At 38.0% G+C, this 17,208-nt stretch overlaps 1 protein-coding gene across 4 annotated transcripts in view; it reads right to left on the reverse strand.

Moving 5' to 3' along the window:
- Window positions 1–17,208, reverse strand: part of Lims1 (LIM zinc finger domain containing 1) — a 142,829-nt gene that overhangs the window by 47,576 nt on the left and 78,045 nt on the right. Inside the window, exon 1 of one of the 4 annotated variants that reach the window (XM_047522342.1) lies at window positions 8,918–9,119. The exons of 2 other annotated variants lie outside the window; for them this stretch is intronic. In XM_047522342.1, coding sequence (XP_047378298.1) covers window positions 8,918–9,024 — 107 coding nt within the window. In that variant the 5' untranslated portion in view covers window positions 9,025–9,119. Of the gene's footprint in view, window positions 1–8,917; window positions 9,125–17,208 lie in introns of those variants that run through there. One more of the 4 variants, XM_047522341.1, reaches the window with a different exon arrangement.

Consider the following 17,208-nt stretch of genomic DNA (forward strand, 5'->3'; position numbering starts at 1 on the left):
AAATGTTTACTGAAGTCTACCAATGAAATAAGAAATGGAAATTGAAATCGGGGAACATAGAAGGATGGGGAAAATACATGGTAGGCAGTTGTGGTGCTGCTACATCATCCATGAAGATGCAAGTGAATCTTTCTTTTTTACCATGGGGGAATCAAATCCAGGGCCTCACACATGCTAGACAAGTGTTCTCCCATAGGGCTATACCCTCATCCTTTTTTATTTCATTTTATTTTGAGGCAGGTTTTGCTAAGTTGCTATGCTGGCATTGAACTTGAAATCCTCCTGCCTCAGCCTCCTGAGTAGCTGGGATTGTAGGGATATACCACTATGTCTGGTTTCAACTGGATTTTATTAAGACAGTGGTCATAGATACGATGAGATGATTTACAGACATAAATACAGATTCTAAGCAAAGAGAAGTAGAGGGATTTAACAAGCAGGTATTTGACACCACTTGGTGATACATCAAACCCTGTGTGGTTGTCAGCCACTTCGACCCTGATGGCCTCATCTTCTTACACTCACATCTTTGTGTAATTCCCTCCTCTTGAGCAAGGTAGGGACTTACTGCCTCTAATGAAGGCAACACAGCCAAAGTGATGGGAGGTCATTTCTGAAATTAGGTTACAAAAGACTGTGGCTTCCTTCTTGATCTGCTTCTCTCAGATCACTGATTCCACAGGAGTCCTGAGAAGACCACAGCCCAGAAACTTAATAATAATGTCATCAAAGGCCTTGAACCCAGAGGCACCCAGCTAATCTGGACCTGGATTCCTAACTCACAGACACCGTGAGATAGTGAATGTTTTTGTTTTAAATCTGCAGTCAGCAAACGAGTATCCACAGGCCAAATATGGTTCACATTTGCTTTTATTAGAACACATAAGGCTAAACTTATTCATTTATGCTTTTTTATTGGGGGGAGGCATGCCAAGGATTAAACCCAGGGGTACTTAATCACTGAGCCATACCTCCTGCCCTTTTTTATATTTTATTTAAAGACAGGGTCTCTGAATTGCTTAGGGCCTTGCTAAGTTGCTGAGGATGGCTTTGAACTCCTGATCCTCTTGCCTCAGCCTCCCAAACTGCTGGGATTATAGGCATGCACCACAGTGCCTAGCTCATTTATGTATTTGCTACAACTGCATTCACACTACAACAGCAGAGCTGAGTGGTTGTGACACAGACTGCATGGTCCATAAAGCCTAACACACTCTAGCCAGGTGTGGTGGTGCACTGAGCATCTTAAGCAACTCGGTGAGACCCTGTCACTAAATAATATACAAAAAAGGGCTGGGGATGTGGCTCAGTAGTTAAGTGCCCTTGAGGTCAATCCCAGGTACCCAGAATAAAAAATAAAAATAAATAAGAAGATGGGCAGGGATGTGGCTCAGTGGAGAAGCACCCCAGGGGCAAAACAAACAAACAAACAAACAAACAAAAGACACCACTCTTCCTACATTATCCTTGCCATCCCTTGGGCAATAGAGTATATTTTAATTATTTTTCTGTATCCGTTTTCCCCACAATATGCTAAGTTACATAAGTTACATGTTAGTAGTAGTTACATGTTAGTACATTAATCAATGTCATATCCCCAGTTTCCTACCACATAGCTGGACCTCAATACAGGTAGACTGAAGCAGAACTGTCTACACAAATATATTTTACACAATAACCCAGAAACTCAATCTAGCAATATATCCCTTCAGTAAAGTACAACATTAAATTAAGAAGATCTAAGACTACACTTTTTAAAAAAATTTTTTTCAGATGTAGATGGACATACTACCTTTATTTTATTTGTTTATTTTTATGTGATGCTGAGGTTTGAACCCAGTGCCTCACACATGCTAGGCATGTGTTCTACCACTGAGCCACAGCTCCAGCCCCGCAAGATTACACTTTGTGTTGAATAACTGAACCAATTTTATTTATTTTAAAAAAATATTTTGATTAGTTATGGATGAATATTTATTTATTTATTTATTTATTTATTTATTTATTTATGGTACTGAGGATCAAACTCAGTGCCTCACACATGCTAGGCAAGCACTCTACCACTGAGCCACAACCCAGCCCCTAAACCCATTTTAAAAGGTATTTGTTGACTACCACACAAAGAATGATTCCAAATCCAGGAGAATTTTTGACCTAAACTGGCTACGCTCTTACAAAATCTCGTTGTTTAAAATACCTTTAACATCAATTTATCTCTGATATTTCAAAGATAATTACCATTACTTTTACTGTAAAACAATGAATATCTTTTATAGCATCTGGAAATGTCGAAATTTTCCAAAACACTGCAGAATTTTAGATGGTTCCAATAATTCTATACATCTGAATTAAAAAATAATGCTGGCAGGCTGCGGTTATGGCTCAGTGGTAGAGTGCTTGCCTCACATGCATGGGGCACTGGGTTTGATCCTCAGCACCCCATAAATAAATCAAATAAAGGTATTGTGTTCATCTACAACTAAAAATTTAAAAAAAGAACTAATGCTGTCAACAGAAACTTCAAATATAAGTAAACCCACTACATATGATGCTTAGTTGTAGCTTCCTACCTCATTCTGGTTCCCCTCACACAGTTTGCTATGGGCAGGAGGATAATATTTTAGGCAAAAGGAAAACATGGATGTTTAATTTTAAGTTACAAACTCATTATTACATAGACAAATGAAATATTTTCAGCTTTTTCAATCTAGATATTTCTCTGGCAAATATCTATGAATAATAGGCAGGAAATTTTCATTTTGTTTTAAACTTACTACCCACAGGCAAGCACAGGAGGTTAACCTTTACTTTTAGATTCAATGTTATATTTTTAACTTTTAAGACAGGATCAAGTGCATTCAGAAGTTCCACGTAACAAATCGTATTCTATAACTTAAGTGAGGCCACACAGTTCCCTGGGTAAGAGCTCACATTTTTTTAGAATTATATATAAATAAAATCATATCATTTATGTAAAATTCTAAAGTTGCAAACTTATCCACAGTGATAAAAAATGGATCAAAGTTTGTGTAGGGCTTGAGCAGAGGGAAGGGAAAGAGGAAAGCACTATAAATGGGCATGAGAAAATTTGGGGAATGATGAACACACTCATTGTCTTGATTGCCACTTTGCTATCACGGAGTATACATATCAATATTAATCAAGCTGGACGATCCAACTGTGCACTTTACTGAGATTCATTACTTTAACTTCAACAAAACTGTTTTTTTAAAATACATTTTTAGTTGCAGATGGATGCAATATCTTTATTTATTTTTATGTGGTGCTGAGGATCGAACCCAGGACCTCACACATGCTAGGCAAGCGCTCTACCACTGAGCCACAACCCCAGCTCCAACTTCAACAATACTGTTTTAAAAAACCCTACAGAATGGAATGTTCTTTAATCTTTATATACTCTTGTACTAAGAGGTCATTAGTGCAGGTAGAAATCACACACACTAAAAACGTTTTACCGTACTAACCTCTGGTACCTGTGAGTATGACCTTATTTGAAAATAGGGTCACTGCACATATAATGAAGATTAAAGTTAAGACAAAGTAATACTAGAGTATTGGTAAACCCTTTATCCAACATGGTTGGTGTCCTTATAAAAAATAGAAGAGGAGGCACAGACAAGGCACAAAAGGGGAGAAGGCCTTTTGCAGACAGACAGAGGGAGAAGATGGCTATGTGAAAAAAAGGGCAGGAATTTCAGCTAGGCATCTATAAGTCAAGGAACACTAAGCATTGCCAAGAAAACACCTGAAGCTAGACAATCTCAGCCTCCTTAGTAGCTAGGATTATAAGCATGTGCCACCATATCTCAATGAACAGTGGTTCAGTCAAAACAAGGCCAAAAAGCAATCAGCAAACTGCAAAACAGTAAGGAAATTCACATCCTAGTTAGATCTACTCCAGACTCAACTGAACTCTATGCACTGACTTCTAAGTCAAGAACAGGAACTGGTTGTGCAATGATGACCACTTTTTCTATATTTTCTATATATATTTCTTATTTCATAAGAAGTTAAACATATACGCACACCCACGTCTTTAATATAAGGGTCCATAACAGTGTTCAATAAACTGTAATGAATCATTTAGGAACACATGATCTGTGTTTTCACTCTGAAATCAAGGCAAGGACATTGCTATTTTAAAATGATTTTATACACTATATCTAGAAAGATATGAGCTGAGAAAGTTTACTCAATAACCAGAAAGGTTATTTTTTCTGTGTCTATTCCTGGTTATCCCAGTCTATTCAGCAACCAGGAGAAGGGTACTTCAAGGTTAGTGCAACAGGAAAAAAAGAGAGCATAAATTTCTAAGGAACTACATTCCATTAACTTCACATTTTCATTATATTTTTAAACTACTGAAGATGCATACAAGTTTCACATTATATTTTTTGATTAACATTCATTTCAAATGGCCAACATAACCCTGATTTTATCCAGGCATAATAAATCTAACTGAGACAATGCAAAGAAAGAGCCTACAGAGTGGGAGAAAATCTTTGCCAATCATACTTCAGACAGAGCACTAATCTCCAGAATCTATAAAGAACTCAAAAAACTCTATACCAAGAATGCAAATAATCCAATCGACAAATGGGCTAAGGAAATGAATAGACACTTCACAGAAAAAGATCTACAAGCAATCAACAAACATATGGAAAAATGTTCAACATCTCTAGTAATAAAAGAAATGCAAATCAAAACCACCCTAAGATTCCATCTCACCCCAGTTAGAATGGCGATTATCAAGAATACAAGCAACAACAGGTGTTGGTGAGGATGTGGGGAGAAAGGTACACTCATACATTGCTGGTGGGGCTGCAAATTAGTGCAGCCACTCTGGAAAGCAGTGTGGAGACTCCTTAGAAAACTTGGAATGGAACCACCATTTGACCCAGCTATCCCACTCCTTGGCCTATACCCAAAGGACTTAAAATCAGCATATTACAGAGATACAGCCACATCAATGTTCATAGCTGCTCAGTTCACAATAGCCAGATTGTGGAACCAACCTAGATGTCCTTCAATTGATGAATGGATAAAGAAACTGTGGTATATATATACAATGGAATATTACTCAGCCATAAAGAATGATAAAATTATGGCATTTGCAGGCAAATGGATGAAATTGGAGAATATCATGCTAAGAGAGATAAGCCAATCTCAAAAAACCAAAGGACGAATGATCTCGCTAATAAGTGGATGATGACACATAATGGGGGGTGGGAGGGGTTAGTGTTAGGGTTAGAGTTAGGGTTAGGGAGGGGGGCAAGAATGGAGGAAGGAAGGACTGTATAGAGGGAAAAGAGGTGTGGGAGGGGTGGGGGGGAAGGGAAAAAAATAACAGAATGAATCAAACAACATTACCCTATGTAAATTTATGATTACACAAATGGTATGCCTTTACGCCATGTACAAACAGAGAAACAACATGTATCCCATTTGTTTACAATAAAAAATAAAAAAATAAAAATAAAAATAAATAAATAAATAAACAAATCTAACTGAGAGATGGGGAGAGGAATGGGCAGAAACAGTAACAAGAAATATTAGGGAAAGATCGAAGCATTGTTATCTCAGCAGTAGACCACAAGTCAGTCAAGGTTTTCTGTAAAGGGCCAGACAGGAAATATTTTTTGCCTTTGTGGGCCATACCAATGTGAGTTACAACTGAAATCTGGCAGGGTAACACAAAACCACCATAGACAACATCTTCAAATAAGAATGGCTAGGTTTTAATAAAACTTTATTTAAAGATTCCAAAATATGAATTTCATATAATTTTCACACATCAACAAATATTTTTTTCTTTTTAGTATTATTTTTTCAAACATTTGAAAATATGAAATACATCCTAAGGTTGTAGGCTACATAGAAACAGGCAGTGGGCCAGATTTAGTCTGAGGGTCATGGTTTACCAACCCTTATATTAAACTAGCTTTTGAATCCAGCTAACAAAGACTTGAATTTTGAGGTGCCCCTAATCTGTCATTTACAGATTGTGTATATCTGAGGCAAAGCAAAAGTGATCTTGGAGAATTTTTAAAAGCAAAAAATTGATCAGGTGTTTGTCATTAAGGATTCCTTAAAAAATCACCACATATAGGTACAACATAATTTAAGAAAGAGAATAAATAACTAAGAAGTAAGTATATGTACATAGGTGTATCATAGATGTTATTTTGGGGCATCAAAATTTTTAGGGAAAAAAAGGCTGATATTCTAAATATTCTATATAAGGAAGTATAAGGCTCAGATTGATTTCTAAGGCCCCTGGAATACTACGGCCTTCAAATACAGTGGGTAATGTTCCATTGTTCAAAGTACACAAGTAAGGTAACTTTTAGATAGATCAGGAGTAATACTTTTTAAAAAAATGTACAAAGCCCAGTGTTTTTGCCATGCTGCCTTTTACACGTGCCTGTTTTGAATAATTTCAAGTTTGAAGACAACTATTTTCATGTATGTTACAGTGCTCTTTAAAACACTTCTATTTTGTGTTTTGGAGCACAGTCTTTTATTTAAACTTTAGAGAAAAATGTTTTTTGGCAGTGGGCATGGACCTTTCTCGTCTCTAGTGTTTTTTCTGTTAAAGTTCACATACATGCCAAGAAAATGAACATATGAGTAAAGAAGGAATTGGAGAGGGAATGGTTCTTGAGCAATACTTGAGACAGCATGGAAATGTTTGATAGCATGGGTATTCAAAGTCAAATAAATACTCATAGGAAAAATATGTTGGTCATATTCAGTATGCCAAAACCTAGGTGTTTTCTGAGAGGAAGAACTCTATCTTATTCATCCTGCAGAGTAGCCACTCAATAAAAATTAGGTGAATGGTACAGTAACCCTATGATACTATCAACCCTACAGCACTAATCACAAGACAATGACACTGCCTTACCAAGTTCATGGGATTTTGATACAGTAAATGTTGTTCAATAATGGTAGTTATTTTCATCCCCATTTTAAAGAAAAACAAACCAAGGCTCAAAAAGAATATGTAACTTGTCAAACCGGCACTGAAATTGGAATGTACTGAATTTGAACTTCAAATTCCTTACTCTTTTTTATTCTTTACTAGCCGGAAAACCTGAGATAATACTAAAAACAGGCTAAATATTCTTGGAGAGGGGAAAATCCTAGCTCTCTGAACTGACTAAATAGTCACAAGAAAATTGAAAATTGTCTACTTTTCCTGGTAGAACTGCATTTATAAATAAGGAAAATGGCCTTTCTCTCTGCACTAGTGGACAGCAGGGGCAGAAACAAGTCCCTTATATAACCAGGGAACTACATAGGCAGAATGGGTGGAAAATATTTCTCTTCGATCCACTGGAACAAGCAACATTTGACCCTAACCTTTTAATTTAAGTTCTAGGACATAAGAAATTGAATTATTTCAAAGGTCATTGCCACTATATAAATAACCACCCAAATAGGTAATTTAATTCATAGGTACTTTGGCTACTATCTCAAAATAAATAAAAGAGGTTGGTTTAGAATGTTGTTTTATAGATCTCAATTTTTTAAAAAAGAAAATTCCTAAAATGCAAAATATGAAATTAAACCTGTTTTTGGTAACTTCATTCTTGGATTTAGAGAAGACTAGCATCTACAAACAAATGTTGATTTCAGAGGTTACTTCCAACCACCTATCCTGTTAGCAATATAAAGCTCAATATTTTCACTAAGTTCACATTTTGTAACAATACAAACTCTAAAGCTTTTAAATCCTGCTTAATCCAATCAATTCAAAGTTCATACATTAAATTAGCTAAGAGACATCTGACAGAGCAAATGCCTATAATAGCATCAATAATATTTCTTTAATGCTACTATACTCTTCAAAAATTGGAGTCAATAATTTTTAAATAAACATTTTCCTTCCAAAGTACAGTTCCTGTACTAACATCTATATTTGGTTATAAGACAATTAAGTACAAATCTGGAGAAGTTTTTAAAAGCTTATTAATTTCTTCACTATCAAATTTAAATAGAGAATTTAAAATAAACTTTGAAAATGAGTTGATGGGAAAAGAAATAGTACACAAGGTATAGACAGCCCTTCTACCATCTAATCAAAACATTTAAACACTTAAATCAATAATCCAAAACAAACTACTTATGCAGTAAATGTAATTTTAAAAAGAAGGAAGTCTATCTTTACTGCAGCCTACTGTCAGCACTGAAACAGGAAGACTTCATCTCAGGAACAAAATCCAAACCTTCCTTCACAGTCACACAGTATTTTAACACATGGGCTTAATATTGTAGGGACTTTTCAGAACCACAAATCTGAAATGAAATTTCCAGTCATTAAAACAAAAAACTACAATTGTGTTGTTTTAGGCAAATTAACTTTGAAAGCCAAAACCCTAATCTTTTTGTCAACATAGTCTCCAGATTTCTGATGTCCTTCCTTCCTAGGTTACATTCAACAGTTCCACTGCATTCCTTTGTTACACACCATTTCAATAACAAAGACTTCCCCAAGCCCCTCCCTACCCCAAGCACCACAACTACCCCCAGCAATGCTCAAAACACTCCTCACAGAAAGGTGCTCTAAATAAACCAGAACAAGCTCTCTATTAGCTGTTAGGGGGAACCAATTGTTCTCAGTTTAAAAACTTCTCCGATCATACAGTGTTTAAAGACACAATTCTCCAGTTTTGAAGAAGAGCTACAATTTAAAGGTCTTGTGAAGAAATGGGAAAGAGCTCTAGTTGTGCAGGGTTCCAGTGAAGCAGGACATGAAGTTTGTGTGCACTCTAGTTAGACAGGGAAGAGTTTTCTTCTCAACGTGTACCTCCCATTGCTGCCTCCAGTTAGGCACGGATCCCCACAATTATTAGGATCCTTGACCTTTCACCAACCCTGACTTTGCACTCACCTTAGCTCTTCCTCCGGCAGCCCATTTAGTTTCAAACTATCAGGACGCTCGCGCCTTCTCCTGTAGAGACCTGAATGTGAAAGCTCTTTAAGCTGTAATGCAGTCATACTTCTCTCTACACATCAATTACTGACACTTTAAAGCATTTATGCTCAGCAGTGTGGCTGCCAGGGCTCAGAAAGGCAGTGTCCCTTGCTGAGGGACCTCAGCACACCTGACTCAGGGTTGGAAACCTCCAGGCAGTGCAGGCCAGGCCGCTGAAGCACAGCTTCCTGTTTCTCACTAGTACACACCCTCCTCGGCAAGGCATGACTTGCCTTATCTCTGGGCCTTGCACCTTGGGGAGGGGGGAGTCAGTGATGGACGGGGCGGTTGCTCACATGTTTACTAATAAGCAATATTTAATTGTTATGGATAATCAAATCAATTCCTTTATAAATCTCTACAGGATCATTCTGAATTAAAATTGGGCCAAAGAGCTATAGTAAGGTAATGACTGAAAAAGGGTCCAGCCTTGTTTCATTTGCCAAGAAATCCATTAATATTTCACAAGCAGCTGTCAGTTTACAGAAGTGCCTGGTGCATCATAGCTCACGAGGACATTTTCTTTAAAAAAAAAAAAAAAAAAAAAAAAGGCAGAATTCTAAAGGGAGGTAGTACAATTCCTCCCTTTCACTGCTCCATTTAAAATCCTTTCTAGAAGGGAAGGAAGTATCTGGTCCACCCCCTTCCCACTAAATATTACTCAAAAATTCATAACTAAAAGGGAGACAGTTTCTTCCATCAATCTCCATTAAATGATTTTCTGAATTTAACTACTCATTCTGAATAATTCCTATTCACAAAGCCACCCAGTTGACATACACCATCTAACACTGTCATTCTAAAGGTTACTTAGGGTACCAAAGCAGTCTGTATTTATCTGTGTATTTATCTTTTTCTTTTTTTAGTTGTACATGGACACTCAATGTCTTTATTTATTTATTTTTATGTGGTGCTGAGGATCAAACCCAGTGCCTCACATGTGTTAGGCAAGCTCTCTAACACTGAGTCACAGCTCCAGCCCTTTTTTTGTTTTTGAGATAGGAGTCTTACTATGTTGCTCAGGTTGGCCCTGAACTCCTGGGCTCAAGTAATCCTCCAGCCTTAGCCTCCTGAATAGGTGGGACTATAGGTCTCTGCCACTGGCTAGTTATCTGTGTATTTGATCTTAGGAAGAAGTACTGGATTTTGGTTGGGGGGTGGGGAAGGTGGAACAGATAATAGAAGACAAATACTGTGGGCAAGTTCTTGTTACCAGCTCCAAGTTATGTTAGTACCATACCAGGCAAGGCTCCATCCTCTAGTTTGATTCAGTCCCACTCAAGACTGACAAGTTCTTGGGTAACAATTGGACTTCATGATTCTAAGTAATTTCTCTTTGGGCAATTTATACCAGTCTCTTTGTACAAGAACACTTCGCTTCTGCCTGCAAATGTCCAATGGGAGGCTAAAGCAGGATTAAAGATTGGCATTTCTGCCTCCTCTACGCATCCATTTCCTTTGTTACAAGTCACCTTGGATTCCAGGAACAAGGTCTGATTTGATAAACATCTTGTGTTGAGTTCAAGTACCCCTCCTACCACCAGTAACAATTTTTGTATAAGAAACAAGACCCCACCTGACCAATCCTGATGGACAGACCACATCTGATCAAGATTACCTGCTTTGGCCCCATGAAAAGCCTCCTAGACCCTTGCCCTCATTCTTCTTTCCATAAAACCTCAGGGTCACTATCAGCCCCTCAAAGACTGGACTAAGGACACGTGTACCCTAGCCTTCCAGGTGTAGTTACACTGATTAAAGTTCCTTTCTCTTCACCATTACCTTTTCTGTTTGTTTTTTGGGGCAAGTGGCTGGACCTAATTTGTTGGATATCAGAGACGCCTCTGGCCTAGGTCTCCAGTAACATCTTTTCCTTTTAGAATCCCCTCCACCATAAAAACACGGAGAAATAAGTCTGATATTTTACACACACACACACACACACACACACACACACACACACATCTACCAAGGTCGAGGGGGGTTAGGGAGTTAATATATTCCTCTAAGAATATCTGTACCATAAATATAAAAATTAAGGCACACACCTGCCTAAAGGGAATTTATATCTTACTCCTTCATTCAAGACATAGATGCAAGCTTCCCTTGGTGCTACCCCTGTTACCCTGGCCATACTGGAAAACATGACTTTTTATAACTGCCATCAAATATAAATACATGTTTAAAGATGCAGGGGAAGAGATTAACCCATTTTGTCATTATGGTAGATTTAATTAGTCATGAGATGTGTTTCAAAAAATCAGGTGACAGACATCTTTCTTTCTCTCTCTGGGAGGCTATCTGCACCCCCATCAAAAATATTTTTTTAAAAAACAGGTAATACTGGTTGCTTCTGAGAGACCTAGGGGACAGGAGCAAATAACTTTTCCATTTCATACTACTTTTTTAATCTTCTAATTTTTGAAAATTTTGCCTATTCAAAACTAAGTAGCAGGCTGGGAATGTGGCTTACTTGTAGAGTGCTTGCCTAGTAAAATCCTAAGACCTAAAACACAGGAAGGTTTAAAGTTCATAGTAATAAAACATAAAATTTGGAGTCCTAATCCAATTCTCTCATTTCATGTAAAACCAGATGATTAAAATGAGAGAATCCATTACCGATCTTTTTTTTTTCCACTCTAGCCATTGAAATAGAATAGATTCCTGATGAATAAAATACAAACCAACTGTATACGCTCTGCAAACACAGAAACTCCAACATTAAGTTGGACCTCTTTTCTGGCGCCAGGGTTATAGCTCAGTGTCCTTTCCATGTGTGAGGCCCTGGGTACAATCCCCAGAACCCAGGGGTGGAGGGGAGAAAAAAAAAAGACATGTCTTCAGAAAAATGTAATTAAGGTTTTTTTTGTTTTTTGTTTTTTTTTTTAAAGAACTTTTAAAATATTAATGCAGCATGCTGACAAGGAAACAAGAAATTTGTGACAACTGAAGATTACCCCAGACAGGAAACATCAAAAACTGTGTGGGACGATCCTGAATCTGATGAGTCTAGGCTTAAGAGGATGTGAGGAAAGGAACAAAACAGTTCCAACCCCTGCAACAAACAAGCTGTGACAACTCTTGTCCCTTCACTTCTCTAATGGCTAGACTGACAAATAGGAATTTCAGTAAATTGATGCTTATGTTCTAATGAAACTGCCATAACAGAGTAAAATTAAATTTTAGGTCTTTGGGGAAGGCTCTCGTAAGCACTGTCTTCACTGACTCAAGAGACAAAGGACCGCCCTCTCTCTCACCACATCCCTTCCGATATACACCAAGACCTGACTGCTGTAAGGAGAGCTGAGGAAGGAAACAGAGGCACCTTCGTGCACCCCCACAATTTTTGAAAGTGAAATTCACAAATGCCACAAAATACACAATTGACTAGAACTCAGGCTGCATGTTGTCAGATAACTAACTGTCCCTAAACAGGTCCTATACATCAGCACCGGGCAGAGGCACACACCCAGCACACATAGCAGGGCGGGTGCAAGAAAGGGAGCTCTCAGGTCTGTTATCTTTTTTCCTCTCAAAAAAAGTTTTCCAGGGAACTAGTGTTATCAACTGTGCCTAAATTCTCAGATCAGAACTATTTAAAAAGAGTTTTAAGTTTCAAACAACTGTCTTGGAATGATTTTGACAGTACAGAGGGAGGCCTGGATTGGTGCATTTTTGTGGGTCTCTAAAGAAACGTTTCATTTTTGCATTCTAAAAAGTCTTTTGAAGGTCAGTCCAGCCTCCCATTCAGTACCGAATTCCTCCTCCACATGGTCTCGCCCCTACATAACATCTATAAGCTAGGATTTTGCCTTTTCCTAGACACTTGTAGTGATGGAAGTTTGCTGAATCATAAAACTTCCTGGGGCTTTCCCCCATGCCCAGTGTTAACCATGTTAGAGAACAACAGTCCCTACAAGCTGTTAAGACAAGCAACGTCCAGCCTGCTTCCTCTATAACCTTCATTATAACTCTCCATCTAATTTGGTCCTTCTTTCCAACCTGCCAGGTTCTCAGTGAACCTGTACTTTGACTCCAGGCATAAATAGCCATCTGTTCATAATGTCATCAGCAAGCCTGATAATAATTTCTTCTACAAGTTTAAACTCTTTTTTTTTTTTTTTTTTTTTGGGAGTGCTGGGGATTGAACCCAGGGCCTTGTGCATGCAAGGCAAGCACTCTACCAACTGAGCTATCTCCCCAGCCCAGTTTAAACTCTTAATTGAAATGACTAAATACAAAGCTCTATGGAGCACCACATGAGATCTGTCTCTTCCCATGACAACTACTAATCCAGAAGTTTTCCATCTTCCAGGAGTCACAGACCTTTTGTGAATTTGATGACAATTAATGGCACTCTCCCAGAAAATGCATGTGAGCATCACATTTTACAACAGTTTTGGGGAACTTGGAGACCACATATAACTCTACTTCAGAACCTCACATTCATAATGATCTCCCCCTCTCAAAAAAGTCTTCAATGCTGTAGTGTAAGACTCTTAAATGACACTTATTCATTTGGTTATGTCTTTACTCTGAGCCCTGCAGTGGACTAGATTCTGTTTCAGTAAAACTGTTTTTGTCTCCCCTTAATTTCTCTCAGTCTCCTAACTGATCCACCAGTCTTACTCTGCTATAATCTAATCAAAGTGATCTTAAAATATAAATCAATCATTTATTGACTCTGCCTAAAAGCCCTTCGACGTCTCCACTGCCTTTATGATACAGAGCAAACAAGGGGAACGAGGTATGCTAGCCATCTGGCGCCAGTTGCTGAGTCCTTCTTGCTGCTCCTCTGCCCCCAGCATACTGGATGTCAGTTAGGAGGTTACCAGGACAAACTGTGCTTCTGCTCATTTCCTGGTCCTTCCACAAGCATCCTTGTAAGACAAGGAGGAGGATCCATGGCAGGTCTGTCTCTTACAAGAAGCCTTTCTAGACCTCATGTGCCACAATCCCCTTTCCACACCAAGGATCCCTTGTCAAAATCACATGGTCTCATGATGGACTTTACTCGCCTCTGCCCTTGAACAGCAGCTCCTCGAGGGCAGTAATATATCCAACATTTCCCTGTCTATAGGACAGGGACACACAGGCATTCAAACTCATTAAATAAATAAGTTATTTTTGTGGGTGTTAGTCTGTTTTGACTTTAAGAGCCTAATTACTCTGTAATGTTATGTTTGGGATGAACTCTCCAGAGTTTTGAAACTTTTTGGTTTCCCATTTAACATTCCGCATTATATAAATGAGTTGTAAAACGACACTTCCTTTCCGCAGTCTTAGAAAAAAATGTACTTTCTGTGAGATTTCAGATATGCAGAACTGAATAGTATCTTCCAAAATTATAAACCATTGTGGATAAGAAGAAAAAAAAAACCCTAGATCTTTACCTAAAACTTGTCATAGTCAAGTTTTCTGCATACTGTTGTAAGTAAATCCTTCACGCATAAGAGAATAGAGAAACTTAATGAACATCAAGATCCTAAAACTGATCATTAGTGTTATTGAATTGTCCATTTTTTTCCTTTTACAGAGTCAAGAGAGTTACAACTTAGTGAGACCCTGTCTCAGAATTAAAAATAAAATGGGCTAAGGATGTGGCTCAGTGGTAAAGCATTCCTGGGTTCAATCTCCAGTAGCAAAAAAAAAAAAAAGTCCTCAGAAGCCACTGAACACTGACACAATATGGCAAATTTTCCTGGTATATTTCCAAAGGAATTTAGAATAAAATTCCATGACAGAGTTATGGTTAAATGGGGCTTGTTACCAGTACCTTTACACTTGGTACTAACGGCCTCTAAACTGTTTTAAAAGCTGTATATTTCCAGGTCATTAACTTCCTTGTACAGTATCTAATAAGAGAAGAATTTCAAGTTTTACAACTAACTTTGGACTTTCTCAGAAGACACTGACACAATATGGCAAATTTTCCTGATATATGCCCAAAAGAATTTAGAATAAAATTCCAAATAACCTAGGCAAGTCTACATTTTTCCTTTTATTAGTGCATTACAGTTGGATATAACAGTTGGATTCATTTTGACATAGTCATACATGCATGGAATTTAATTTACTCCATTTCAGTCCTTGTGATTCCCCTTTCCCTCCTGCCTCCCTCCTCCTGGTCCCTCCTCCTTCCTCTACTGGTCTACCTTCCACTCATTTATTTATTTATTTTTAATTGATGTTTTATAGATATACATAAAGGTGGAATTCACAGCGAATACGTGCACATAGTATAATTTTGTCAAATCCATTCCCCATTTCCTACCTTTTCCCTTCCCTCTTCCCTCCCCCTCAATCTCTTTCTTCTATTCTACTGATCTTCTCTCTATCTTCATGCTACTAAGCCCACATTTTTAAGGGGCCAAGGGAGAGCACAGGAAGGATGGAGGAAGAGTCCAAGAGAGAACCAGGAAACATTTAGCTGATAATTTTGTTGGGAAACTTATTTGCTGTGACTGCCATATAAATACACAGGAAGTCACATAACTATCAGTCCTCAATTTTTCCATTTGGAAACAGAATTGGCTGAAGTAGATTATCTTCATGGTCTAGCCCCAGATTAATATTACTTGACTTTAGGAAAGGACCTGTGTCAGTGTTACCTAGGTTCCTTGATGGAGCAGACTTTACTTCAGTCAGAAATCCCATTCCTGAATAAAACTGGAATCCAAGGGCAGGCTTCATACTTTCAACCACTCAACAAACATTTCTTTGAAGACCTCATACATGCCAGGCCCTCAGAGTGTAGAGGCAGGAAGAGAGAAGAAAGATACTGGCAGCCTTTGGGCTTTTCCTGCTCATTAATCCCTGCTCACTTTCTCTATGGTCAGCTGTTACCAGTATACAAGGGACTCAGGATACAGAAGACCACAAAAAGGCATGCCTACTATTACAGTCCCAATACACTTCTGCTAAAAGAGAACACAGACTCTGCCTCAAGAGCTCACTGAAGTCTCAGGGAAGGAACAGGAGCCATGTCTATAGGAGGACAGTACTCTTCCTCCCTGAGGGTAAATTATTACATTCAAGGTGGTAAACAAGTCTCTGGAAAACTACATATAAAGTCAAACTTTAGCAAACATAGTAAGTTTTCATTTTCCAAATGAACTTGTTTTATAAAGGAATTCTAGTAGAAATCTTTTCACAAGAGCTGTATGTAAATTCAGATTTTCACATAATTTGGTTTAAAACAAGGTACCCACAGAGATATAATTTTTCAGATAACAACCACAACTATTCCGCCTGCCCCCCACCATACACTTGGTGTGTATGTGTGTGTGTGTGTGTGCTAGTGTGTGCACAAGCGCACGTGATAATTTGTATCTGTTTGCTAAGCACATTGCTAGACTAAATCCTTATTAAAAAAAAAAAAAAAAAAAAATCCAAAAGGTGAAGTACCTGTTGTATGTGAGAGGAGGAGAGTGTTATTTTTACATTCCAAGATAGGCAGGTGCAAACCAGCAATTCTGATCTTCTGAGGACCAGGAAGAAGAAACAATTGTTCTCCCTGCCCTGAAATTCAAGTGTGCCCAAAAACTACACCACAGTTCCTGCCTTACTCTAGGATGGGTTTCATTACTATAGTCAGTAGTGTCAATACATCAACCGTCATTTCATATCATTTTCACTAATCATAAGGTTCTGTGCAAAACCTGATCTTAAAGGTGAAAAAAAGTTGTTGCCTCATTTTGATATTGGCATTATCCCTTCATTTATTGTTAATTTTTTTCTTCCTAACTTGGATGAATGTTTTTTGATACAAGTAGGTTTTTATAAGAAAGTATTTCTAGCTCTAAAAACAATTACTGAAAAAAATGATTTATAAGTATTTTTTGTATAGTATTACTTGTATTTCAGTTGCAGTTGACAACAGCTGGAAATTATAAAGTAGACATTTACTGTACATAAAAAGGTTTTTGCCCTAATTCATTTTCCTGGGTTTTTTTTTTTTTTTTTTGGTGCTGAGGATTGAACCCAGGGCCATGTGCATGCAAGGCAAGCACTCTACCAACTGAGCTATCTCCCCAGCCCTGCCTTAATTCATCTTGTGGTGCTATAACAAAATACTCAATGCTGGGTATTTTATAAAGAAAAGGTTTATTTTGACTCAGTTCTGAAGAATAGATTGGGCAACCACAACTGTTGAGGGTCTCCTGCTGTGTCACAACATGGTTAATGGCAGCAGATAGCAGGGGGGC

Source organism: Sciurus carolinensis, chromosome 13 (assembly GCF_902686445.1).
Source record: "Sciurus carolinensis chromosome 13, mSciCar1.2, whole genome shotgun sequence".
Classification (NCBI taxonomy): Eukaryota; Metazoa; Chordata; class Mammalia; order Rodentia; family Sciuridae; genus Sciurus; species Sciurus carolinensis.